This window comes from Saccopteryx leptura, chromosome 12 (genome assembly GCF_036850995.1).
Source record: "Saccopteryx leptura isolate mSacLep1 chromosome 12, mSacLep1_pri_phased_curated, whole genome shotgun sequence".
In the NCBI taxonomy this organism is placed as follows: Eukaryota; Metazoa; Chordata; class Mammalia; order Chiroptera; family Emballonuridae; genus Saccopteryx; species Saccopteryx leptura.
The window spans coordinates 17,445,355-17,473,014 of NC_089514.1; the positions used below are offsets into that span (position 1 = coordinate 17,445,355).

Consider the following 27,660-nt stretch of genomic DNA (forward strand, 5'->3'; position numbering starts at 1 on the left):
GAAAGAGGAGACAAAATCTGAAGAAGTAAATGGAATCGAAATGTTCTGAGAACGCAAGCCACACATTTTTGCATCTTTCTCCTTTCCACTTAGAAACTCCCGAGAATTTGCTTTTCTCTGTTACTTACTGAATTGCACACACCGTAGTGTGAATTAGCTGGTGCTATTCAGATGCATCTTTGCTGATTTGGCAGCTGTAGAGGGCAGAGTCTGGATGCAGTGACGGTGAGAAGGAGGGTGCAGAGAACAGCAGTCCTGACCCAGAGGTTACGAGCAGAGAGGGCGGGTGACTAGAGCTCCCGGACAACAGCGTGAGATTGCGGATATCCGCGTGGGTGGATATCCGCGTGGGTGGAGGCCACCCTGGAGAAAAGACATCGGTATAAAGGTTGTAGGAGGGAGGGCTCGAAAGTGAACTGTGCTAGAGCTGATCTTGGTTCCCGTTATGATAGGAGACGAGCTTACAGTCTAAGTTCGGTTGGCAGTGCCTTGGAGGATTTAAAATTTTTTTTTAATTTCAGAAAATGTTGGGAAAATAATAAAAAACCCATAGTGTGTCATTGCTGGAGGAAAACTGAGCAAGCGAATACAGACAGGGAGGCTGGAGGAGGGGTTGCTGATTGGCACAGTGTAGGGTCGGAAGGCCTCCGACTGCGGACCTTGGAGCAAGAATCTGAGTCACGGAGACGGGGAGCCTTGTGGATATGTGGACGAGAGCGGTTGGGCAGAGGTGGCGCCAAACGTGTCTGAGGCTCGGCACGGAGGTGAGAGTAGCTGGGGCCGGGTGAACAAGGAGAAAAGAGGCGGGTTTGGGTTGTCGGGCTGAGAAGTTTGGACTTCCTGGAGGTGAAGGGGAATGAAGAGGAGGAAGGCCCACCGGTGTTAGAGGGTGCCACGTCCAAGAACAGTGTGAAGTCAGCTTGGTTATGCCCTGACCTGGCGATATGAAGTTTGTATGTCTATTTCTGTCACTTCTTTGGTCTGTGGAGCTTGGCATGCGAACGCAGCTTTGGCAACTTCTTGGGACAGAGTGAAATGTTCTCTCACACACGCCCATGGTGGGGACATAAATTCATGGTTTCTTAGGACAGCAATTTTTTGGGTATTCTAGTATTCCTGACTCTGTTACTCAGTTATTCCATAACTGGAGTTCCAGCTCTTGGGCATAATCAAGAGGTATGTCACTATTCAGGTAGAAAGAATCTATTGTACTGCTGTTGTTGTTTTTAAATAAGAAATTAGAAACAATCCTTAAGTTCCCAGAGTAGAGAAATGGTAAAGTGGAGAGATAAATATAATGGAATGTTGAACAGCTTTTAAAGTTATATTTTGAAGAATCAGTGTAGTAAAACGTCCAGTGGAAAAAATTTATATAATAAGCATGTATTCTCTTTTTTTGTAATGAAAGTAGCTTTAATTATATTTTTCTTACAATTATATAATAGTAGGAGTATGCTCATTGAAAACATTTTGGTAATGCAGGAACATGAAGAAATTGAAAAATGACCCATCATGTCATCAACAGAGATACCCAGTTACTCTTTTAAAAAAATATTTATTTTTATTTTTTATTGAGTTTATTGGGGTGACATTAGTTAACAAAATATATAGGTTTCAGCTGTTCAGTTCTATGATACGTCACCTGTACGTTGGGCTGTGTGTCACCACCTGTCAAGTCTCCTTCCATCACATTTATCCCCCTCTACCATCTTCTACCTCCCTCCACCCCATTCCTTTTTTTTCCCTTCTTTTCAAAGTGAAAGGAGGGGAGATAGACAGACTCCCACATATGCTTCAACCCGGATCCACCCAGCAACCCCATCTGGGGCCGATGCTCTGCCCATCTGGGTCCATGCTTGCAACCGAGCTATTTTTAGCGCCTGAGGTGGAGGCTCCATGGAGCCATCCCCAGTACCCAGGGCAGATACACTTGAACCAGTCGAGCCACTGGAGGGGAAGAGAGTGAGAGGGAAGGGGGAAAAGGAGGAGTGGAAAAGCAGATGGTCATGTCTATTGTGTACCCTGATCGAGAATTGAATCTGCTGGACATCCACATGCTGGGCCAATGCTCTACCATTGAGCCAATCAGCCAGGGCCTCCTCTATTCCCCCCAACCTCTGGTCATCACCATACTGTTCTCTGTATCAATGAGTTTTTTTCCAGTATTACTCTTTTCTTGTCTGTATTCCCAGACATTTCTTTACATAAATGTATGTAGACATTGTATTATTATATATCAATGTGCAGATTTTATAAAAGTGCACTCATGTGGTCTCATATTTTGAGATACTTGTGTATTCATATGCAGTTGTAAGAAATAATGCACAGGTCTCCTGCTCCCTTTGCCCAGTTTTCCCTAAATAGTAACATCTTGCAAAGCTAGAGTTCAGTATCACAACCAGGACTGGCACTGATTCGGACTCATCACCACGAGGGTCCGTCATATTGCTCTTCTATAGCTGCAGCAAGGTTCCTCCTAGCCCGCACCCTCGGGAACCCCTACAATCCCTCCTCTGTTCTCTGTTTCTATAATATCGTCATTTCAAAAATATTACATAAATGGAATCTTTGGGGAGTGGCTATTTTCATTTGCCATCATTGTCTCGAGATTCATTCCAATAACTTGCTTTAAAATCTTGAATTTTCTGCATGGGAAAATACAGCAAGCATCAATAGTGACTATTTTGTCTCTATGTTACCAATCCAAGTAACTTTATTTCCCCCCTCATATTATCTTCTTAGCCATGGTCCTGCAATACAAGGTTGACTAATATTGTTGATAGCTGGCATTCTTATTTAGTGCCTGACTTTAACTAAATATATTTTCTGAGAAGAAGAGTAATATGAGCAAACAAGATTGTTTTAGAGAAGAACAGGGCCATTTCTTTTTCGTACCTCAAACAGATTTGCAAAGCAGTCTAGAAACAAAAATAACCAAGAAGTTGTATTTTACAATATTCGCGAAGTTCTAGAGATACCATTTCACCCTAGACTTCTCATTTCTTGAGTTGGTATTAAGAGTAGATCAAAAATAAAAGTGACAAGGTACAAGAAAGGCTAAGCCACAGGTATTGCATTTATTTCTTTATCAGAGTCTAATTTGGCACCTGCTGTATGCCAAGTATAGGGTAAAGTGTGAGGATGCAAAGGTGAGTATGGACAGAGATGGTCCCTGCTGTTTTTAAATCACCTCATGTGTTTTATAAATAAATAAACATTAACAGTCAATGGCTGTCTGAAAAGGGAAAACATTACTGTATAGTTAGGAGGTGATAAAACACAAAACTGTTAAGTACAGCCTTAATTAAAGGGTCCCAGCTACAGAGTGGTACTGGGTGTGCCTGTTGTACTTTATTTTTTATTTTATTTTATTTTATTTTTGGTATTTTTCCGAAGCTGGTAACGGGGAGAGACAGTCAGACAGACTCCCGCATGCACCCGACTGGGATCCACCTGGCACGCCTACCAGGGGCAAAGCTCTGCCCACCAGGGGGCGATGCTCTGCCCCTCCGGGGCGCCGCTCTGCCGCGACCAGAGCCACTCTAGTGCCTGGGGCAGAGGCCAAGGAGCCATCCCCAGCGCCCGGGCCATCTTTGCTCCAATGGAGCCTTGGCTGCGGGAGGGGAAGAGAGAGAGAGAGAGGAAGGGGGGGGTGGAGAAGCAAATGGGCGCTTCTCCTATGTGCCCTGGCCCGGAATCGAACCCGGGTCCCCCGCACACCAGGCCGACGCTCTACCGCTGAGCCAACCGGTACTTTAGAACAATTTTTACAGTACCTTTTTTTTTTTAAGAAGGAGAAAAAGAAGCTGGTAAACATTCTAATAGTAAGTATTGAAAAGAGAGTTGGTACATCTGTGGCTTGATGGAAGGAATTGATTACCCTAATATACTATGTCTTGCAGTAAAACTGTTGATTAGGGCTCAGGTGATCATGTCAGATTTATGTCTTACTGTGAAGGGTTATTAAAACAAGAATTAGTATAAAGAAAAAGTTTTGGGGTTTTTTTTCAGCGCAACATACAAACAGAAATGAAAGTAACAGCCAGTCAGTAAATTATATAAATGATTCAAGGTTCTAGCTTAGTAAAAAGTCCATTTTGCTGTTATCTTCTCAGAGGCCATTTGGGTGTGTCTTTCAGCACTTTCCTTCTCTAACTGCTAATCTTAGGAAACGTGAATAGCATTTTAAGCTTCATAAGAGTTTAAAATTAACCCAGAGACCCCTGCATGTCTCCCTTTTTTGTTGAATTGCTTGTTCTACTGCTAATGTTGGCTAATTAGGATTTATGAAGATACGTTTCTTCCTTTTTCCAAATTCACTTTTAGCTCCATTATCTTTTTTTTTTTTAAGATTTTATTTGTTGATTTTAGAGAGTGGGGAAACAGAGAGAAAAGGAGGGAAAGGAATGGAAAACATCAACTCGTAGTAGTTGCTTCTCATATGAGCCTTGACCAGGCAAGCCTGGGGTTTCGAACCGGCGACCTCAGCATTCCAGTTTGACCTTCATCACCTGCTCCACCACTGGTCAGTCTAGCTCTGTTATCTTTAGGTGATATGAGCCCTGTGCCGTGGTAGGCTTCTGCTTCTGCAAAGCCAGAACTCTCATTGGCAAATAAATCTCTTCCGCAGTTTTTACATATCACTCTCTCAGCTTAGCCTGTGGCTAGTGAAGTGTTCCAAGATGACCTATCTAGGATATTGTTTGGAAAAGAAAAAAGTGAGGGGTGGGGGTTGGTGTAGAATCTGGTGCCCTTAGAGATTCCTTCCAGCTCTAACATATAATTATAACAATGAATATTTCGTTCATTACCTTCATTATCCTTAATGAAGTTACAACCCTGGGAATATTTTCTTCGGGGCTCTTTTAGGTGCAAGTGATAGAAAAACTGCAAACCAGAAAGGGGACTGGTTGGTTCAGAGCATCCATGGAGTTACACCATCTCAGGAGAAAGAGACCAGCTCTTTCTTGGGAGGCCCAGCAGAAGTCTGGGAGGGGACCACGTCGGAGATGTGAGGTGCCCACCTCTGGCGGCGGGGGGATCAGTGAGAGCATGGGGGCGGGGGATCAGGTCAGCCCCTACAAGGCACAGGGAGGATGCTGGAGCAGGCAGGTGTGGCCCCCGGAAGAAGAGCAGCAGCAGAATGGCTGTTGGTCACCAGAGCCCCATGCGTTCACCATAGGCGGAATTGTTTGAATGAACCCCATCTCAAACTTTAGAGAGGAAGTGTTGTGCCTGAGACCACCAGGCTGGAAAGTCTGCAGGCAGAACGCAGACCCGGGTTTTCTAGCCACACGGTGCCCCCACCCTTGTCAGTGATCTTCTGGATTATGAGAGCAAAGATGTGATTTGTGAAAAGACATTTCCCGTTTTTCCACTTTTGTAACTGGAAATGGAAAAGAACAGAGTGACACCTCAAAAACTTTTTAAGTAGTGGATGGCGGCATTTTTTTTTTCCTCTCTTTCTCAGATAAATCAGCCAGGGATTCAGGTTAAAGCAGTGGCCCCAACCTTTTTTGGGCCACAGACTGGTTTAAAGTCAGAAAATATTTTCACGGACCAGCCTTTAGGGTGGGACGGATAAATGTATCACGTGACCGAGACAAGCATCAAGAGTGATTCTTAGACGAATGTAACAGAGGGAATCTGGTCATTTTTAAAAAATAAAACATCGTTCAGACTTAAATATAAATAAAACGGAAATAATGTTAGTTATTTATTCTGTGGACCGGTACCAAATGGCCCACGGATTGGTACCGGGTCCGCAGCCCGGGGGTTGGGGACCACTGGGTCAAAATGTTATTTGTGTGCTAAGATCTTTTATTATTTCTTTGACATACTAATACACGCGCACGTGCACACACACACACACACACACACACACACACACAACCTAAAATAGTATAAAATGGTTTACCTGTTGCATTTAGTTTTGGCTTTTTATAAATGTTGTTTTTAATGGGCTCTTATTTTTCATAGGCCAGAAAGGATAAGAGGACAGTCAGTGTTTACATTGGAGTTAAATTGTTTCTCCTAGCCTCAGAGATCTTTTGTTTGATCATCTTTGAATCCTATCTTCAAGCTTAACTAGGCATTTGAATGGTTGTGTGATTTCAACAACCTGGTTACTATTTGTCTTCCATTGAACTCTGTGTAATATATTCAAGGAGGCAACCTCTGGGTCACTCCTGGTGGACCCACCAGGCAAGCCGAGGGTCTCTTATCACCCGGCTACTCTGGTTGAATTCCCAGCTTTTAAGGTCTACCATACGTGGCAGTCACTGGTCACCAATAATATTTTTTAGGAAATTTTAGCAGTTTTAAGCTTTCTTCTGAAGTATATATGTTTAAGATTGGGATGTCAGATGTTGACAGGAAGCTCTGTCTGAGGTTTGACGTCTGACACGGCTGAGAAGAGATGGTCCGCTCAGGCCAGAAGCACTGCAAAGAAAAGATTTTCCCGTTGCTTTGTCATGAGACATGAAGTATGGTAGATTGACTGATTATTTTTAACACTGGAAAATAAGCCTTTTCCTTTTGCACATTTAGAAGAAAAAAAAATAACCATTAAACGTCTGCAATTGCACTTTTATGGTGCTCTAAATTTTTAGTTTTTCTTTTTAATTGACAGGTTCTTCTTTTCATTTGCACCATGTTGGACTTGACCATTATCCCTTGGTAAATGCACCTCTCAGATATAGAGGACTGCATTTTAGAGTGGATGTTAATGATAAAATGAAGGGCCAGCAAAGATAGACTCATGTGCTAGTATAATTATTTCTAGTTCAAGCTCCTTCTGCCTTTTTTTATTGCAATAATTTCTTATTTAAAAATTCACATGCTCTTAAAAGCTACAGTGATTGTCTCTGGAATATTTTTTTTTCTCATGTAAACTCTGAGTGTTCTTATAATAAATGAGCTAAAATAAAATACTAGTTTAAAATGGCAGACATCCACCAGCTCTGTTTTAAGTAATTAAGATATTGTGCTTAATGTTTAGTGATCCTTTCAACCACTTACATTTTCCCAAGTCTTTCACAGTCTGTCCTCAAAGGATGCGCCTCGTTCTCTCTCATATTTCCACCTAGTTTGGTTTTTGGCCTCTTCTTCTCCCTTTGCCACCTCCTGCATGCGGAGCTGGCCAGCGGCCACCACTTTCTTTTGTGGTCAGCACGGACCTGCACTGATTGTCTTGTAACCCCACTCTAGGTGGGATGTATTCTTACCCCAGAGGAGAGATGTGGCCTGTCTTTTCTCCTGAAGTAATCAACCTCATTGTGGGTTCTTCCCAGAATGGTTGACTGATGGTCTAGGACAGGGGTCCCCAAACTTTTTACACAGGAGGCCAGTTCACTGTCCCTCAGACCGTTGGAGGGCCAGACTATAAAAAAAAACTATGAACAAATCCCTATGCACACTGCACATATCTTATTTTAAAGTAAAAAAACAAAATGGGAACAAATACAATATTGAAAATAAAGAATAAGTAAATTTAAATCAACAATCTGACCAGTATTTCAACGGGAACTATGCTTCTCTCACTGACCACCAATGAAAGAGGTGCCCCTTCCGGAAGTGCGGTGGGGGCCGGATAAATGGCCTCAGGGGGCCGCATGCGGCCCACGGGCCATAGTTTGGGGACTCCTGGTCTAGGATGTTTTCCCTAGAAGAGAGGTCTTTGTCTAACACCATCACGATTGTTGGGGTTTGTAGGATCTCTGCCTTTCTCCGGTGCTACAATAACCCCTTGTTCTAACATTTCCCAAGGCCGTTCTGTCCCTGCTCGCTCATAGATGTGGTACGTCCACCGCAGCCTGTCCCGTGTGTGCTCTCACCTAACTGGGCAGCACTCAGTTCAGCGCTTGACAGGTTGTGTCTGGAGTCTTGAAACCAGCATTCCCCATTCGGTGTCAAGTTGGAGCGTACTTGAAAATGCAAGTGGGGAAAATAATAGCATTGGTAATACCCCCAGAACAATTGAAAATGCGTGCAGCAGATGCTCTGTAAATTTTTCCTGACTCTCCCATCGGGATACAAAGAAAATTGCCTTTAAAAAAAAATAATCCCGTGACAGTGTCTTTTGTAATTAGAGCTATTAAGTCGAAATGATAAATAACCATTCAATGACATACTCTGAAAGAAAGTAGCCCTTTGCCCTGATTTCTCCTGAGGAGCAAGAGGGCTGAGAGCATCTGGTGCCGGAAGCCAGGCTCCTTTCACCGTGAGGATGGTTCGGAATTTAGGAAATGAAAAAGCAAGGCGAGGCCCTGGCCGGTTGGCTCAGCGGTAGAGCATCGGCCTGGCGTGCGGAGTACCCGGGTTCGATTCCCGGCCAGGGCACATAGGAGAAGCGCCCATTTGCTTCTCCACCCCCCTTTCCTCTCTGTCTCTCTCTTCCCCTCCCGCAGCCAAGGCTCCATTGGAGCAGAGATGGCCGGGTGCTGGGGATGGCTCCTTGGCCTCTGCCTCAGGCGCTAGAGTGGCTCTGGTCATGGCAGAGCGACGCCCTGGAGGGGCAGAGCATCGCCCCCTGGTGGGCAGAGCGTCGCCCCTGATGGGCGTGCCGGGTGGATCCGGGTCAGGTGCATGCGGGAATCTGTCTGTCTCTCCCCCTTTCCAGCTTCAGAAAAATACAAAAAAAAAAAAAAAAAGAAAAAGCAAGGCGAGGTGATAGTCTTTTTTATCTGTCAACATGGTTGCATTTATTAAGATAGTAAAGGAAAGTGCCAAGGAGGTGAAGAATTGTGGCCACAACAGAGTAAACTGGAGAATGAATGCAGGGGTTTGGAGGCCTTGGACACGTGGGGTGGCCACGTGTGTGGGGCTCCTTAGACAAAGGTAGTTACTGCTCTAAGTGGGGTTTTGTGAAGGAGGATGAGCCCCGAAGCTCCCTGAATTCAGGAATGTGCGGGTTCAGAGACCAGGGTCTGTGCCGTCCTGTGTGGTCCTGGGCAGTGACTTGACATCACTCAGAGCCCTTCCTGTGACTGCGTCTGCTGTATGAACGTCGCCCAGTCTGGAGAACAGTCTCCTGAGAGTTGGATGGAGCAGAGGGGTGGGCTCGGGGCTGGAGAAGGGCGGGAAAGGGAGGGTGGCGGGCTGTTGGCGTGCTGTTTGCGTGCTGTTTGCGTGCTGTTGGCGTGCTGTTGGCGGGCTGTTTGCGTGCTGTTGGCGGGCTGTTTGCGTGCTGTTTGCGGGCTGCGGAAACAGCTTCTAGCACTGCGGCTCCTGGGAACGGCCTTTCTGTGAGGAAACTAAACGAGGATAATGAGTGCACCCCGTGCATCCGTTCAATATCTGCTCTACACCCAAGGTCAGATGAAAGTTAATGACCATTTGCTCACCAGAGATCTGAAACCCTCATTTTACCTCTTCCTCCTAATGAGAGGAAGGGAGAGTAATTTATATTTAAATTGATTTAAATTTCAAAGCATAAACACAGGTCTCCCTGGTCCCCCTGTTTGCGTGAAACTTCCTGGCGGGACCCCACTTCCATAACAAACGAAACCCCCTCCGTCCCAGCTCCACAATGTGGACAGTTCTGTTTTCTGTGGAAGGACCCCGTTCCCACCCTGCTGGGCTGGTGACACCAGGTCAGAAGACGGCTGTGCCATCAGGGTCACTTTCTTTAATGATTTCGGTTTTGCGTTTGTTAAGCTAATTAGCTGATAGAAGCAGCTAATGGGTGTCTCTAACACAGTGCTGCCTGGGCTGCTTCCGCCCCAGAGACCCCAGCTCAAAGGTCCCTGGCCCTCAGGGGCCAGATGGACATGGAATAAGGGCCACCGGTGTTTGGACTCCAGCCCAGGAGGCGGAGGTGCTGTGTACTACGCGCCCCGAGAGCATGCGCGCCCACGTAAAACCCTGTATCTAATTCTGTGTTTGAATCAAAGGTCACATTTGAGGGGTGGGGGCGAGCAGGAGGATGACTGATCTAGAATCTGCTTTCAGAATGTATAATTCTGCGATTGCTTCTCTGTACATCCTTAAGGTACAAAAAAGAAACCTGTAGATGTTTTAAAATATTCAATAGAATGTTTAAGGAACTATTAAAAGAAGAAGAAGAAGATTAGATAATTAAAAAGAAAGCTAGATTAGTGGCTAAAATCATCTCTCTTATGAACTAAAATATCCCCTAAGAAAGAGAATAAACCTGGCCATATGCTGTCTTTATAAAGTTAGGAATTTCTGCCGTTTGGTAAACACAGGCTCCTGCCTAAATCCAGCAGTCCCAGGCACGGGGTCAGGAAATCTGACTTCCACACTGGCCTGCGTTCACGCTGGTAAGTCACTGGCTTCTCTCACCCTGTTTGCCTATTTTATAAAGGGAAGAGTCGGGCTTGGTTGATGACTAAGGTGCCATGCTAGGCCTGCAGGTCAGGTCCTGAATACTAAGTACTATAGCGGCTTTGTTTTTCTTAGTCATATACTGCTGTCTGTTCCATAAGAATATGGGAATAATGACTACTGATCATTTCATTTGCTTCCTGAACTTTTTTCATCTCCTGGACTATTTCCTAAGTGAAAGTCTACCCAAGGGCCCTCTTTCCCCCATGCACGTATCTGCCTCTGCCACCCCCCACACCTCTGGGAACATCGTCTGCTGTCATTTGTATTGAGAAGTAAGAGCTATCAAGGGAAATCTTTGCCTTGGCCATATGACCCAGCTATGGTCCATCATTCATCACATTAAAAGTCTCATTGTGTAAACGGCCATGAAAACGGAGCCGTTCTCAGTAAAACTGAAAATGACATGAATGCAGCACGTGCGAATGTAAGTAAAGAAAGCACGCGGTTTCACTCAGCTGAATTCGGCCGGGGTAAGGGATGCTGTCTTGACAGAAGTGAAATTTACTTCATATGCTATTCTTTCCATCGATGTGACACAGAAGTACTTACCATTTGATAACTGTTAAATCAGACATGTTCCTTGAAGCTGGCCAAACAAATCGTGGTTCTAGCTACTTGCCTTTTTCAGATAGGTTGTAAAAATATTTCATGTGAATACTGCATCAAGTCATTGCCGTCTGTTTTGGGGAGGAGATCGGTGACAGAAATTTTGACCCTGGAGTCAGCAAAGGCTTGCATTGTGCAACTTCTGCTTGAACAAGTATCTTTTGATGTAAGTGGCTTTGTTTGGAGATTAGGAGACAGAGATGGATACATCTAGAAATAATCCTGGGTTTCTTTCTATAAAGCTGTATCAAAATTCCTCCTTGACTGAATAAAATTTTGTTTTCCTGAAGCAGGGGTCTCCAGATTTAATTTTCATAGCAGTTTCCTGCAGTATTTGTTAAACGTGGTAATCCCTGCCCTGCCCCCTCCGCATTAAGTGTGGATGGAGGCCCCCCCCCCCCCGGCATGTGGAGTTTTAACCTCCATCACCCCGAGGTGATTGAGATGCCCCACTTTGACGGACACATCCCAAAGTCTGTGTGATCTGCTGTCTCAGGGAGTGTGCTGGTGTGCTGTATGAAGGGTGTTGGTCCAATGACCCAAGCTTGGTAGAGGGAATCAAAAATATTATCCTTTTGCTACTCGCTCATTTATTGGACAACTGCCCAACTTTTCAGTGTTTCTCTACCTGAAGGGAGATTTTTCTCATGGGACTGATAACAGAATTACTATAAAGGCAGTGAAAGCTTTTAAGTGAAGAGAATTATCACCAAACTTTATTTGGTGCACAGACTCAGAAATAAGCAATCCTTCTCAGTGAAATTTCTGTACTAAACTGAGCAGGAAGACATTTGGGGGGAGGAGTGGTTTACACTGGTGTAAAGCAGTGGTCCCCAACCCTCGGGCCGCGGACTGGTACCAGTCCGTGGACCATTTGGTACCGATCTGCAGAGAAAGAATAAATAACTTACATCATTTCCGTTTTATTTATATTTAAGTCTGAACGATGTTTTTGTTTTGTTTTTGTATTTTTTTTGGTATTTTTCTGAAGCTGGAAATGGGGAGACAGTCAGACAGACTCCCGCATGCGCCTGACTGGGATCCACCCGGCACGCCCACCAGGGGTGATGCTCTGCCCACCAGGGGGCAATGCTCTGCCCCTCTGGGGCGTTGCTCTGCCGCGACCAGAGCCACTCTAGCGCCTGGGGCAGAGGCCAAGGAGCCATCCCCAGCGCCCGGGCCATCTTTGCTCTAATGGAGCCTTGGCTGCGGGAGGGGAACAGAGAGACAGAGAGGAAGGAGGCGGGGGGTGGAGAAGCAAATGGGCGCTTCTCCTATGTGCCCTGGCCGGGAATTGAACCCGGGTCCCCCGCACGCCAGGCCGACGCTCTACCGCTGAGCCAACCGGCCAGGTCCCTAAGACTCACTCTTGACACTTGTCTCGGTCACGTGATACATTTATCCATCCCACCCTAAAGGCTGGTCTGTGAAAATATTTTCTGACATTAAACCGGTCCATGGCCCAAAAAAGGTTGGGGACTACTAGTGTAAAGTGAAGTGACTTAACCCTGGTTCCAGTGAGCGCCCCTGCACCAAAGCCATGTGCTCGGTAAGCTGGGGGCAGACCCCAAGTCAGCAGAGCTAAAGGGCTTGTTTGGTTCTCCTTTTGCCAAGGAGTGACTAACTTCTATCTGTTGAAAATACAAACATTTAAGAAAAATGAAACATTTACTTTCAGCCCTCTTAAGATCAATTGAGGAAGTTTCCGCCTTATCCTGTTATTGTTTTTCTGGTAGAAAAAGAAAATGACTGAGAAATTTGAGACTGGAGTTATCTTTACATCCTCAGGAACAGATGGCAGTTTTCCGAAACGGTGCCAGTTCCTCTCCACTCTGACTGCCGCGGAGAGCAAAGCCCGACAGATACAATCGCCAACTCAGTTCTGCGTGCTCGCATTTTCTTCATTTTGGTTTTCAGTTTTATTTTTGTGTGTTTGAAAGACCCCTTTTCTATATCTTATTTCTGAAGGTGGAGTTAAGTGCAGGTCCTTCTCTTCTGTCTAAAGAGGGCCCTTATACAGCAAACACAGGTTTATGACAATTAGTAAGAAAGCAAACTCCCCCATCCTTCAATTAGGCAGCAGGAAAGGAAATTGGAGATTGTTGTGAAGCCCTGGCCAGGACCCCTCTTGCTGATGGTGGTGGCTGAAGGAAGGGGGCGGGCATTGTCCCAGCAGCCTCTGGGTCCCAGGAAGTGGCATGACTCCCCTGTCTGGCCAGCAGGGAAGGGGCAGTTTCCAGCATCAGGCCTCACAGTGTGGGAGCAGCACGCCTAGGCTGGGGGCTTGTTTACCAGGCACCTGGTGGGACCAGTCCTCTCAGAGACATCACCGACATTTTAACAAAGGGCGTAGAATTCAGGCTTAGCATTTCTAAATCCAAGTAATTGAACTTGCTCCTTCCTTGCTAGTAACATTAGGTCTGCCTGCATGAGTCAGCTAATTTCAGGGTTAGACGTGTAACCCACTGGACAGTCTCATCAAAAGATCACATTTATTGGAGTGGTCCAGGCCCTTCCTAGGGAGTTTGCCTGGGGCCCGCCCTAATGCAGTTTTTTAATTCCCTTGATAGTTCAAGAAGAAAGCCAGACAGCCGCAATAACCTATATTTTGTCTATTTTAGCTGAAAATTCAAAATGCATATACTTTTACTTACGTGAGAGGAAATAATGGCTCAGAGTCTTTGGCATGGATATGAAAAATAGTTGGGGCTAATAGCCAGTGCTGTAGCATAGCTTTTATTTTTTTCCCAAATATATTGTGGCTTAATTTGCTATCTGGTAATCTTATATAAGAGTGTCTTATCTTCTGAGCCATTAACGCACTTGCCCCTGTACTCAAAAATGGTACTGTAACAATTCTCAAAATTATTCACCGCACGGAAGTGCCGATGGGGCCTGCTGTGTTCTTCATTTTTGACAACTGTACCATGGTCCGCACAAGCTGCTACCCACTGCCAGTGAGCAATATTTCAGCTGTTTCTGATTCGAATTCTTTTTATGAAAAATGATCTGTTCAGAATGTCACTCCTGCGGGGGTCTAGTTTACATTTTCCCTTTTGGATCGCTCGGTGTGAGTGTCGCTGGAGCCCACAGTGCCCCTCGGCCCCTCTGGTCTCTGCCGAAGTGCCCATGTGCCCATGCCCGTCCCTGCTGCCCCTGAGATTTGCAGCGGTGGGCAGGAGCACATCTCGGCTGGGTCAGGCTCTCTGCGCCTGTCTGGCTGTCCCGCCCAAAGCCGCCTCTTGCTGGGGTTGCAAACCCCTGTCACAGGCTCACGCAGCCTCTTCCTCTCTGTGAGGGTAAGCTCCTTTGCTGGCCTTTGACTCTAAGGCATGTAAGAACTTTGCAGCCCTTGCAAGCCCCCCATCCTGGGAAAGAAGAGCAACTCAGGAGGAACAGGCTATGCCCTGACCTGCCCCTTCCCCTACTGCACTCACTGCTGATCTGCGGAGCGAGCTGAGCCCCACATGGGCTGGGCACACTCCTGCAGGCAGTCCGCTCCGCTCTGCAGGCCAAGGCACAGCCTGGCTGTAAACCTCCTCTCCCATCCTCCGTTCTCACCTTCTCAGAGCCCAAGCCCAGCCGGGTCCATCGGGCCCAGGGCTCTGACCTTCGGTCTCTGTTCCCTCTTTACTCGTCTCCTCCCCACAGTGCACCTGGAGCCCTCAGCCTTGTAGCCAGTCCCTTCCTGACCGTGCCCGACAGGGAACACACCTGTGCCTCTGCGGTCCTGACTGTGCCTGGCAGGGAACACTCCTGTGCCTCTGCGGTCCTGACCGCGCCCGACAGGGAACACACCTGTCCCTCTGCGGTCCTGACCGCGCCTGGCAGGGAACACACCTGTGCCTCTGTGGTCCTGACCGCGCCCGACAGGGAACACTCCTGTGCCTCTGCGGTCCTGACCGTGCCCGACAGGGAACACACCTGTCCCTCTGCGGTCCTGACCGCGCCTGGCAGGGAACACACCTGTGCCTCTGTGGTCCTGACAGGGAACACACCTGTGCCTCTGCGGTCCTGACCGCGCCCGGCAGGGAACACACCTGTGCCTCTGCGGTCCTGACCGCGCCTGGCAGGGAACACACCTGTGCCTCTGCGGTCCTGACCGTGCCTGACAGGGAACACACCTGTGCCTCTGCGGTCCTGACCGCGCCCGGCAGGGAACACACCTGTGCCTCTGCGGTCCTGACTGCGCCTGGCAGGGAACACACCTGTGCCTCTGTGGTCCTGACAGGGAACACACCTGTGCCTCTGCGGTCCTGACCGCGCCCGACAGGGAACACACCTGTGCCTCTGCGGTCCTGACCGTGCCCGACAGGGAACACACCTGTGCCTCTGCGGTCCTGACCGCACCTGACAGGGAACACACCTGTGCCTCTGCGGTCCTGACCGCGCCTGGCAGGGAACACACCTGTGCCTCTGCGGTCCTGACCGCTCCTGGCTGGGAACACACCTGTGCCTCTGCGGTCCTGACCGCTCCTGGCTGGGAACACACCTGTGCCTCTGCGGTCCTGACCGCGCCCGGCAGGGAGCACACCTGTGCCTCTGCGGTCCTGACAGGGAACACACCTGTGCCTCTGCGGTCCTGACCGCGCCCGACAGGGAACACACCTGTGCCTCTGCGGTCCTGACCGCGCCCGGCAGGGAACACACCTGTGCCTCTGTGGTCCTGACAGGGAACACACCTGTGCCTCTGCGGTCCTGACCGCGCCCGACAGGGAGCACACCTGTGCCTCTGCGGTCCTGACCGCGCCCGGCAGGGAGCACACCTGTGCCTCTGCGGTCCTGACAGGGAGCACACCTGTGCCTCTGCGGTCCTGACAGGGAGCACACCTGTGCCTCTGCGGTCCTGACCGCGCCCGACAGGGAACACACCTGTCCCTCTGCGGTCTGGTCCAGCAAAGAAGGGTCAGAGGTCTGAGACTTCCAGAGCTGGCTCCTGGTGGACAAAGGAAAGCAACATTTCTCTACTGATTTTGCCCTTTTAAGCCTGACTTGCTGCAAAATTCTACCGTAGATGTCAGATTACGGATATTAATGGCTCTGTTTTTACATTGCTTGTCTTCCTCTCTACCCCAGTAGGAGGGATGTCTGATTAAAAAGAGGCTCCCAGCCACCTAAAAAATTCGGAAGTTAAAAGCACATTGCCGTGTTTTGTGGGGTGAAGCAGCGACCCCTGATAAAGCACTTCACGCCCTCCTTTCTCCCGCACGCCCGTCCTGTGGGGTACTGCTCATTCCCATCCCCCTCTGCAGCCAGGAAGTTGAAGTGTGGCGAGTTGACGTAACCTGACAAAGGTCCCGTACTAGAGATATTGTAGGAAGGATGCCGAATGTGTAACAAAAGGAAATTTCTTTCAGTTCTAGCAGGTTAGGTTTCGATGAGGGTTAAGGACAACTCCTGGCCTCCTCTTGGGCTGCCCACCCTCCATTGATTGATTGCTTGAACCAGTACTTTGCTTGTGTTTGCAAACACGAGGTCTCTTAGGGAGTTCTCACGGTTTCTCTGTCATGTCAGGGGGCAGTTTGAGCAGTAGAATTGCTGCAAACTCAGGAACAGAAAAAAATCTGATGAGCATCATATGAGTGGCAGAAAGCTGTAATGTTATTTTTTAAATGTAGACGCTTATCTACCATAAAACTTACTTAACGAGGGAGTCAGTGTAGACCCGGCCTGTTGTGTTTTCTGGTTTACGACCCCCGAGGTAGATTTGTGTAGCTGTGAAAAACTAATCAACAGACGCGGGTTCAGTTCTGCCTTAGCCACTTGCTGTATGGCTCAGTGGCTTCGAGAGCCTCATTTTCTCATTCTACAAAGTGGAGCTAATGGCACATAGCTCTGGGGCTTGTTATTTTTTTTGTGTGTGTGTGGGGGGGGGTAGTGTTGAGGGGTTAGGGGAGTTAAATGAGATGGCATTAGCTTATAGCTTCATGTTGACACATAGTTCGGCTCAGAAATCACTTTTATTTTACCCCTGAGTTAAAATCGCCGCTCATATCTTTTATGGTGTGATCACAGCAGATTGGCCTGAACCTGTCCTGTTACTGGAACACATCCTTGAAAGGCACTTAAAAACCTAAAGCTTTTCTTTTTCTCAGTAAAAATGTTGAGGAAAATTTATAGCTAAGTTTCCCTTGATTTTTTTTTTATTGGTGTTTTATTTTAGTTGGACCATGTACAAGCCGTCATTGCATTAAAAACAAAACAAAACTTGTTTTTGTCTTTTTTTTTTTTTTCTGGTGTGTTTCCTCATAAGAAAGGCAAACAAACGGGCTGTTGGGATTAAGCACGGATTAGCTCTTTATTTCTCTGGCCTTCCGAGCAAATATTTATGGTGTAATTAAAGGCTCTGATACAGGTATTATCATTTTTCTCTGTTGAGTAACTTTTCCGTGGACTGGGCATGTATTAAACGTTAGTCAAAAGAAAACACTGTGAACACCTATTAAGAAGTGGAAGGAAAGGAAGTTTGGAGGGTCTTTGCTACAAGACAAAGACATCGAGGGGAAGTGGAATTGTGTCTGCCCAGAGGTGGGGGCGATAAATCAGTCAGCCAGGTGGCAGGGAGGCAGACAGAGCCCCCCCCTCTTGGTGGCTCGAGCTGCCTCCAGCCATGTATGCAGCACGTGGAGAATCTGATGGGGGAGATGACAGTTTTTCAGCTACATCTGACTTCAGCCTTCTCACTATATATATATTTTTTTTATGTGGTCTGGGTGCTATGAGTTTTCACGACATCCGCACACCTTTATTCAAGTGTTAATAAGAGTGATGCATTTCTTTCATGCAGCAAACATTTATTATTTGCTCTCTCTAAGCCTGTGGGTTATGAAGCATCGTGAGAGGTGGACAGGAAAGGGTGGGGTGTGCAGGAGCTCTTAAAAATGAGTAGGTCACTGCCTGACCTGTGGTGGCGCAGTGGATAAAGCGTCGACCTGGAAATGCTGAGGTCGCCGGTTCGGAAACCCTGGGCTTGCCTTGTCAAGGCACATATGGGAGTTGATGCTTCCAGCTCCTCCCCCCTTCTCTCTCTCTCTGTCTCTCCTCTCTGTCTCTCCCTCTCCTCTCTAAAATGAATAATAATAATAAAAAAAATTTTTTAAAAAATGAGTAGGTCATTATGGGCCTAAGTTTCAAAGAGACTGATGTCCTAGTAGGAAATTCAAGCCAATTCTTAGACTGTTTGCAATAAACCTCCTGTTTTCTGTCCTTTCAGTCTCACCCCTGTTCCGTTCATTTTAGACCATTTAAATTTTCATAGCATCTTGGATCAGATAAAGAGGAAGACGTTGTATTTGCCTGTCTTCTACACTGACTTCCTGTGTCATTTGGACAAGCCATGTAGCATCTCTCAGCCTCAGTTTTCTCACCTGTAAAATGAAGATGATCCTAACAGTGCGAGGAATCTGATTAAGGACAAGGCCAACCACACACACGCCTTAGAACATCATTTGGGGGTTAAACATCCATTCTGGGATAACAGACGCATGATCTCGTGTAACTCAGACTTCTATATGAAATGAACCAAACAACTGTTAGGTGCGCCTAGGACAGAGTGTGGGGCCCGATGGCCCAGCCTTCCCAGCCAGGTTGAGGCTTCAGCCTGAATGTTGGGCAGTGTTTACTAATAAAGTGGGGATCACAGATGTCAGGGTGCTCAACTTGCACATCCCTGGGCTAAGTTCTGATACATCAGGAACCCAGGGGGCAGGGCTCTGTAGCTCCAGTCGCTGTTGAGCTTCCTGTGTGCTTCTCGTGTTCCCTAAGTGGGGAGAGGCAGGAGTCTAAAGGGTGGGGGGTGCCGCATCAGACTGGCCTTTGGAAGTGGGACTCGGGCAGCTGTGTGGAGAATGAATGGACTGAGGGAGAGGCCAGCCTGCAGCCTGTGGCTGTGGCCCAGGTGAGAGGTGGCGAGGTCATGAGCTGTGACGGTGGCAGGGAGGAAGAGGATGGAGACCTCTCAGAGGCAGAAGCGGCAGGATTTAGTGAAAGATTTATGTGAGGACGCAGGAGAAGGGCAAGATGAGATGCCTGGCGGCGATCCAAACCAACACATGGACCCGGGCGGCGGGGGGTGGGGGTGGGGAGGGCTTGTGGAGCACTGTGAAGGTACATGTGCAATTACAGGCCTTTGTGCCCTCACGCCCTGTTAAACAGGTGACCCTTTCTTGAGGACAGAGGTCACGCCCCCACACTTGTCATAGCGACTGGTACACAGCAGATACGGGAAGGTCTGCAAAAATGAAAATACTCAGCACGTAACCGGAGATGCGGGCCCGGGACTCGGGGCGGGGGGAAGAGATGGAGACGCAGATTCGGGAGTCGCCCCCAGAATGGTGCAAGATGAAACCGTAGCAACGGATACGATCGAGGAGGAAAGGGAGCCTGCGGGAAGCTTGCATTTTTAGACGGTTCGAGGACGATAAGGGCCAAGAAAAGTGAGTTTAAAAAACAACAGTCTCAAGTTCAGCTGACAGGCCGAACAGACCGGGGCTGAGAGAAGATTGTCGGGACAGAGATAAAGTGGCCGTTGGTCAGCTTTCAAAGACGGGTTCCAGCGGCACCGGACGGGCCAGATTTTAAATACTACGTGGCACATCTCGATGGTCAATACTGACCACTGCGTGGTACATCTCAATGGTCAATACTGACCACTGCACGGTACATCTCGATGGTGAATACTGACCACTGTTTTTAAAATTTTAGCACTGAAAGAGTGGTAAGGTGAAGGTTGCCACTGCCCTATTTCCCTTGCTTTTTAAAGAATAGAAAAGATTTGAGCATTCTGAAGCATTTGCGATTGTGCTCCTGGTCACCCCAGCTGAATGAACACCATCAGCGTTCCTGGCCACAAGCTCAGTTCCACGCCATCCCACAGGGTGGGTACCGCCTGCTGGATGCAGACCATGGGATACTGAGAGCCTCCTAAAATAAATATTATGGCCCTTCTCCAGGACTGGTACAAAAAAAATAGCTGGTTATTCAGATAATGAGGAACTGGGTCCTGCCTCCTGTGGCCCGGAAACACCTCTGTTTTCCTAACATGTTTTTGTGTCCACAACCCACAGAACATATGGAAGAGCCAGACCTGGTCCACACCCCATCCACAATTGTGAAAAACACTCGTGGCAATGCACTTTGATTTGTTAAACCTTCTCCTACTCTGTGTGTTGTATTCCATTCTGTCTTGTTCAAGAAGTGGAAGGAGACGCAGGTGCCCGTGAATGGATTTAGGACGTGCAGCTGGCCCAACCCTCTACTGTGCCCCCCTCCTCCCAGGAGGACTTGAACACCAGATACATACGTCTGTCTGGAGGACCAGGACGGGTGACCTAACCTGCCCAACGTGTCGGGTTGTGTGAACCATTCTCTATGAAAGAGCTTTTTCCTCTGTAAAATACTGTTCAGGTGAAAGTTTATATTGTTGGCAAAACTTCAATCCTTAGAAAAATACCCAATAAATTATTTTTCGTAACTATGTCTGCTGATTTCTCACACTGAGACTAGAAATGCTAACTTTCTGTCTGTAGTTATATTTTTGATTGACTTGTAAATAAAATAAAAAAAAGAAAAAGACAAAAGTTTTCTTAGCAATCATGCTAGTAAGTGGGAGGGAAAGAATACCTGGGGTCCCCAAGGCAACGAGAAAGTGACATCAGGAAAGCACTTGGCTGTCAACTGTCGCTCTCCCCAAATTGCTCTAGGCTAACTTACAAATAGGTACATTTACACTAAGTGCTCTTATGTGTATTAGTGCTAATTAATCCACATATATTCTTAGTGCTCGTGCGGGCTCTCATGTTCACTATTCAAAACAATATGCTTTTGATCTTGTGCTTGTGACTTCTGTTGTGGTTAGGTTCTTTTCAAAGGCCTCCTCTTGCTTTCAGACTCTGCGTGTGGAGAGAGAGATAAGGGGGTAGTTTGTGTTGGCAGAGTCGGGCTCTGAGCCTCCCTGGCCCCAGGAGCTGTCAGTCCTGTGTACCCGTTATAACTGGAGGGGACTGTCCCAGAATCAATATTTACAGAGGAAATTTCTTCTAACCTACTCTTACTCGGATCAGATAAAAAAATAATAAGCTCAAAAAAATCCAAATAACTGCTCCCTCCTCCTTCCACCACCTGAGTCGCATGAAGAGAGAGATTGCCTCCTTCTTCATTCCTTGGCATTAAGCTTTGCATTCCAGGGTCATAGAGCGCTCCCTTTTAGGTGCCTAACTATGTATTTCATACATGAGACTTCATGGGGAGGTCGTCCATCCTTAAAAGTCCAGTCTACGTTAGGTTTTTGTTCTCAACTAGAATATAGGAACCACTGGCTAAAATGCATTTTGGCCAGGGGTGGCTGGTGGGTAGGCGTGATGTGGTGTACAGAGGGTGTTATATTGAAGGGGATACTTGAAACCATGTCAACACAATACATTTTTTTTTAAATGAAATTTTGGAATCATAATTTTTCAGTATTTCCAAGGAAATAGTGTTATCTCTGTGTTGGAAGGGACTGAGGTCTTGTCTTTGTGCTCAGGGTGCTGGGGTGAAGGGTCCACCGGAACTTGGAGAGTCTCTCTGTTATGCTGATTGAGACCAGTTGCTTTGCCAAGTCCCTGAACTGGCTTGTGTTTCCCCGTCTTTGCTCATTAACCAAAGTGTAACGCAGGGCCAGGTCTTCAAAGATGTGACCAGAAATTGTAGCACTGTGGTTGGGGAGAAGCTAGAGCTATAGGACTGAATTTTTATCCCAAGTGTGCGTTTTGGTGCTAGTCTCCTCCTCCCCTTGATTCTATTTATATGGATTTTTAGAATTTTGCCTAAAACTCAAAAAATGGTGTTAGCTCTCAATCCTGAAATTGGTAGTCATTGTTCTGCATGTCTTATTTCTTAGTACAATAAGGTAAGACCCCAGAGCATTGTTGTCTTAAAAACAAAAACATAAACAGTAGGTAAAAAAAAAAAAAATCCAAAATTTAATTTTCTTCATTTTTATCGAAACTTGGAGGGACAAAAATTCAGATAAAGCATAAATTAAGTGGCAGGGTATTCTTGGCACTTTGAGTGGGTAATATTGTCTCAAATAGCACTTCGCATTTGCAGAATGGGAAAAAAACTCTTATATTATTTCAGTTAGTTAAATGGAGTTCCTTATTTCTTCAGCCCATTGCATTTTAAGTGGAATTTAGGGTGTTATTCTATACTTTATTTATTCCTTTGCATTCACCTCTAGTTTTTCAGAGAAAAACGTTAGTATTTTTCTTTATTCTTAAGTTTCCTCCTAATCGGGCAACAGTAGCAATAGGGGACCTTCTTTGAACAAGCAAAAATGGACTTTTTTGCTGGAAATAGAAGAAAAGCTCCTGCCCACTTTCACTGTTCCCGCCTTGCCTTTAGATGCTCAGCTTGGAGGACTTATCCTAGGTATCCATGGAGTTGAACAGAATTTCCCTCCCCTCTTTTTTCATCAATAGTATGAAAGACAGAGCTTATAAAAGGAGGTATCATGCCATTTTGGTCCCTTGGGGAGGAATTATTCATTTCTTTAGTTGTTACAGAGCTCATACAGTGCGCACAGTGTTTAGGTGGGTGTACAAGGCATGCAAAAGCAAAAGGTACATGAGACGATTTTTTTTTTAATGCAGAGCAGAAAGCATAGTATTTAAAAGTACATGAAATAATGCAAACTGAATCCAAAAGTACAGTGGGTGACCTCACTGTATGTTCCTGGTCTCCTTTTGATGGAGAGGGCAGAAAGAATAATGGTACAATGGATATAATATATAATATATAATAACTCATTCTACTTAGGGGTCACCCTTGATTGCTTCCCGCCGTCACTACCCCCTGTAATCACTTCATTGGCATGTTGTGTCCCTTTTATCTAAAAATAACAGCTCAAACCCTCCATGTTTCCTCAGCTCCTTGCCACCTCCCTGGTCTGAGCCAATGTCATCCCGAGCCAAGATGAGAGCGCTAGTCACCTAACTGACCTCTCTGCCTCCTGTCTTGACTCTTTTAAGCCTGTTCTCCGTGAAGAAGACAAAAAGCACTTTTGAATCACGCAGTTCCCGGCTTTGAATTCCTTAGTGCTTCCCCGTGTGCTCAGGCTGCAGTCGGAGCCTACCGCGGTCTGCACGCCCTGGGACCTGTCAGTCACATCACCTGACTCCCGCCTGCCGTGGGCGACTCCGTCTCAGCCTTCGGGTCTCAGCCCAGTGCCACTGCTTTAGAGAAGCACCAGCCATTGCCACCTCTCCAAAATGACCTCTCCCACATGATTTTCTGTCATTTCCCCATTTATCGTGATCTTTAATTCCATTTTATTTTTAAAAAGTATTGTTGCTATTTTTATTAGTTGCAGTAGTAGTTCATTGACTCACTCCCAGCTAGTATGTGTCCTTGTCATGAGGTCAAGGTTGTTCACTAGACTAACCCCGTGCCAGACACATCATAGATGCTCAACAAACATTTGTTAAAATGAAAGAGTTGGGTACAGTATGTTTTGGTGTTGAATGTCAGGGTGAAGTTGGAGATTAGGAGAAAGCGAGAGAGTTTGAGGTTGGCCTCCAGTGGTGAACAGATTCAGACTCAATAAGATAAGCAATACATAGGCCAAACAAAGCATGGCACCTGTTACAGTTTTTGAGATTGGATACTTCAGCAGTTGTGTCCAGGCCGGACTGGATCAGGGAGAGGCTGGAACAGGGGCCTTGTGATAGAAGGTTATTGCACCAGCACAGAGGGGGAGACAAGGGCTTGGACAGGGAGATGCTGGGGGGGGGGGGATATGGGAGAAGAGGGGTACGCAAGGCTCCACGGTTCAGGATTTTGTGGTAGCAATGCACTGAGCAATCCAAATAGAAAATACTGTGCTTCCTTTATTTTTTTTTTTATCTTTTTTTTTTTTTTTTTTGTATTTTTCTGAAGCTGGAAACGGGGAGAGACAGTCAGACAGACTCCCGCATGCGCCCGACCGGGATCCACCCGGCACGCCCACCAGGGGCGACGCTCTGCCCACCAGGGGGCGATGCTCTGCCCCTCCGGGGCATCGCTCTGTTGTGACCAGAGCCACTCTAGCGCCTGGGGCAGAGGCCAAGGAGCCATCCCCAGCACCTGGGCCATCTTTTGCTCCAATGGAGCCTTGGCTGCGGGAGGGGAAGAGAGAGACAGAGAGGAAGGAGGCGGGGTGGAGAAGCAAATGGGCGCTTCTCCTATGTGCCCTGGCCGGGAATCGAACCCAGGTCCCCCGCACGCCAGGCCGACGCTCTACCGCTGAGCCAACCGGCCAGGGCCTGTGCTTCCTTTATTATATAACTCTAAACTGTTAGCCAAAAAGCACATTAAAAAAAGAACATTCTGACATGAACCTGACAGAAGCCTTCATCTGCACCCCTGCTCCCCTCGGGTGATGCGCAAAGTTGGCATGATGCTGCCTCGAGAGGTTTTCAGTGGAAAGGAGGGGACGTCAAAGTTTCCCACTGCCATCGATTCAACAGATGAGACCATGTTCATAAAAAGTGCCCAGTGTTGTTGGTTCAACTTTCCATCCAGGCAATAAGATGGTACTGATCTTTCCAGTTTGTGAATCCACCTAACAGTTTTTTCCTGTCAGGTTGCTATCAGAAGAAAGATGATCTCAAACAGTTTTCTTATGATGCCGCATGTGTTTAATGTTGTTCTTTTTGTATCCATTTAAGCAATTGAACAAGATGAAGAGAACAGGGACAAGCACGTGCCTGTGGCAGAAGCTGAAGGTGCTTCGGATTCTCAGGTATGGCGGGTTCCGTGACAGTCCCTCTGTGCCACCTCTCTCTCTTTCGTGTCGAGAGAGGTGAGGGAGTGCCAGTTTGATACGGGTTCTGCCTCTGGTGTTTTGGGAGATAGTCATTTTAGCAGAATAAAGTCCTTCATTTCGTGAAGAGACATTTCACAGGAACGACTCTAAATTGATCATCACATTTATAATTTTATGTGTGGGGGAGGGACAGATAGGAAGACATATTTCACTTCCCAGAGAAAGCTAGGAAAGCAAGCGAAGACCCAGGAGAGAGCACCCTTCCGGTGGGAGACCATGCCCTGGACACAGTGGGGACACTCGGGTGACCGCACAGCCGGGGCCTGGCCGGGCAGATCGAGGCCATGCCTCCTCCGCCAGATTCCGTGCCCACCCCCCTAGCATGGCATGGGCATCCTCTTGGTAGCAACTTACCTCCAAATACTATTGCAGCATAAACACTTGGACACCCTAGTGCTGCTATCAGCTGTTAACTTGATGTAAAAGCAGAGCTTTTAAAGGTTTGTAGTGGGGACAGCAGGAAGAGAAGAAGAGCAGGTGACATTCTTTTGCATGTCCCCAATAATCCAACTCTCCTCCTCAGAATTCCACCTCCCTTTGACCCCCGCAATAGCATTGTGTGACATAGCGAAACAGCTAGCTATCTTAAGCTGGTTTCGTAACCTTTTGGAATTTTAGATGACTCATCTATAAACCTACCTGATAGGATAGCTGTGAGGATTGAAAAGGAAAGTATGTGAAATGAACAAGCCATTGGATTGGATTGTGTTTGAGAACAGGAGAGGAGGAGGCCCTGGCGAGTCTGCTACTTGGAAATTGACTGGGGCAGGTACAAAGCGGTGGGCTGATCTACCGCAGCAGAGAGATCTGACAGACTCTATACTCGGGTGGACAGGGCTGGAGACACTGCAAACACGTGAGCCCTCACCGCAGGGTGTGGCTCTGTTCTACTAGACCAGGCAGGCGTGGCCAACAGTTTTTGCCCCCCCGGGGCCAGATTAGAAAGAAAACTATTTTCACAGGCTGGAGGAAATATTAAAATTTAAAAATGTTAAATACAAAAACGATTCGTTTAAGTCAACAAAATTTTATTATGTAATTTGTTTATGAATAAATGTAAGTAATTTAGTATAACAAATTAACAAAAAAACTAATGTTTTTGAGGTGCTTTGCATCGCCTATTATTTTTTTAATATCTGGCTCTATACTTGTAGTAGCTATTCTTAACACAGCCTCTAAATGTAAATCATTCAATCTTGATCTTGTTCTACTTTTATTTAGATTCATTAAAGAAAAAGTTTGTTCATAAATATAAGTTGAGCTGAAGATTACTAAATATTCTTTGGCAAGGTTTTTAAATTCCCGTATTTTCCAAAAAAAAAAAATTTCCATATTCTCCATTATTCATTTGCTTATAAAAATTGCACAGACTAGTACAAAAGTTGTAAATCTTTATAATGTGATTTTTTTTAAAAATAAAGAAGTATCGCGAATCCATTCAACCAATGATTGGAAGTTAACCCTAGATTAGTCACACGCGGAATTCTTTTCCGCGTATCACTATCTTCTTAAATATCTCGATTTCCAATAATCAAAGACGCTTCCACTTCTGAGTAGCTGAGATTTTAACTTTCATTGTTGTACAATGGTTAGATATCGTAGTTTATATAATGATTTAAAAGTACCACTTATTTCATTTCCACAGTGCGTCGTGCAGAGAATATTAAAAATTTAATCGCGGGCTGCATAAACTCATTACACGGGCCGCATCCAGCCCACGGGCTGTATGTTGGCCATGCCTGTACTAGACCCTGTAGAGGAAATTGCCTGTAAGGATATGGCAACGGTATCACTGTATCACATGTATTCAAGCTCATCAAGATGTCTATGTTAAATATGTGTAGGTTTCTTACATATTAAGGGTAAGTCAATAAAGCTAAAGAAAAGACTCCTAGCATGGTTGACCCATTCCACTTCACCATTAAAGTTCTCAAACCATTCAGAATAATCGCATTAGGTTTTTCAGCCCAGGTTGCACAGGTTATAATGTTCATAAGGTCACATAAAGAATCGTTCGGAATTATTTTGCTCTGGTAGTATTCAAACTGCTGTGGTCCACAGTTCATACTGAAATTACACGTCAGGCTTTGAGGCAAACCTGGGCAGGGATTCCTTTTTTGAAGTTTTCTTAAATCGGTACGTTATTCGTGGGGCAGGTGTTTCTGAACTTAAATCATTCCTCTTTGTTTTGAACTAATTCTGTGGGCAAAGGTCTGTCTTGATGCGGTTTTATTTCTTGGTGCATTCCCAAAGGATACACAGACCTTGCTCTTCGAGACTTTGTGATTGTCATAATCACTCAGGACGTACAGAAGAATGGAATCAGGAAACCAGTCAGAAACCAGTGAATCCATAATTAGATCAGGCACAGATTCTGTTTAGGCTTGAAAGTCATGAGTTAAGCTCACTGGGATGCGTAGCGATGGGTGTCATAGGCCTAGGCTGCGTGGGAAGGAGGCAGCTGCACCTCTGGTGCGTCTGAGACGGCTTTGCTGCTGCAGAAGACGCACCCCAAACGGGTTTACTTGGTTTAATTCCGCAGGTTTGACGCTCTGGGTAGGACTATCGGTAGCCCAAGCCGTGTAACGTGAGCTTAATGAAAACTTGCCGAGTTTTACCATCAGTGGTCTAGGCAGAATTAGAAATAGATGTCCGTGTGTGCTGACGGCTGTGTATACGTGTGTGCACTTTTATTAATTTGACATTTTGATGCGTGTACATATAATCGATCAAGCACCTAAATACCAGGCGCTGTCTTAGTTCACACAATTGCAGTCTTCTCTCCAGAGCCCAGTTTAGACAAGTTAAGTGGAAATTTTTCACTCCTTGCCCATATGTGATGAAATATGTCACCATGAGAG

General features: G+C 46.4%; 1 protein-coding gene across 3 annotated transcripts in view; it reads left to right on the forward strand.

Moving 5' to 3' along the window:
* RAPGEF5 (Rap guanine nucleotide exchange factor 5) overlaps positions 1 to 27,660 on the forward strand; it is a 218,107-nt gene that overhangs the window by 81,203 nt on the left and 109,244 nt on the right. For all 3 annotated transcript variants that reach the window (XM_066354495.1, XM_066354496.1, XM_066354497.1), the window contains exon 8: positions 24,642 to 24,715. In XM_066354495.1, coding sequence (XP_066210592.1) covers positions 24,642 to 24,715 — 74 coding nt within the window. The remainder of the gene's footprint in view (positions 1 to 24,641; positions 24,716 to 27,660) is intronic.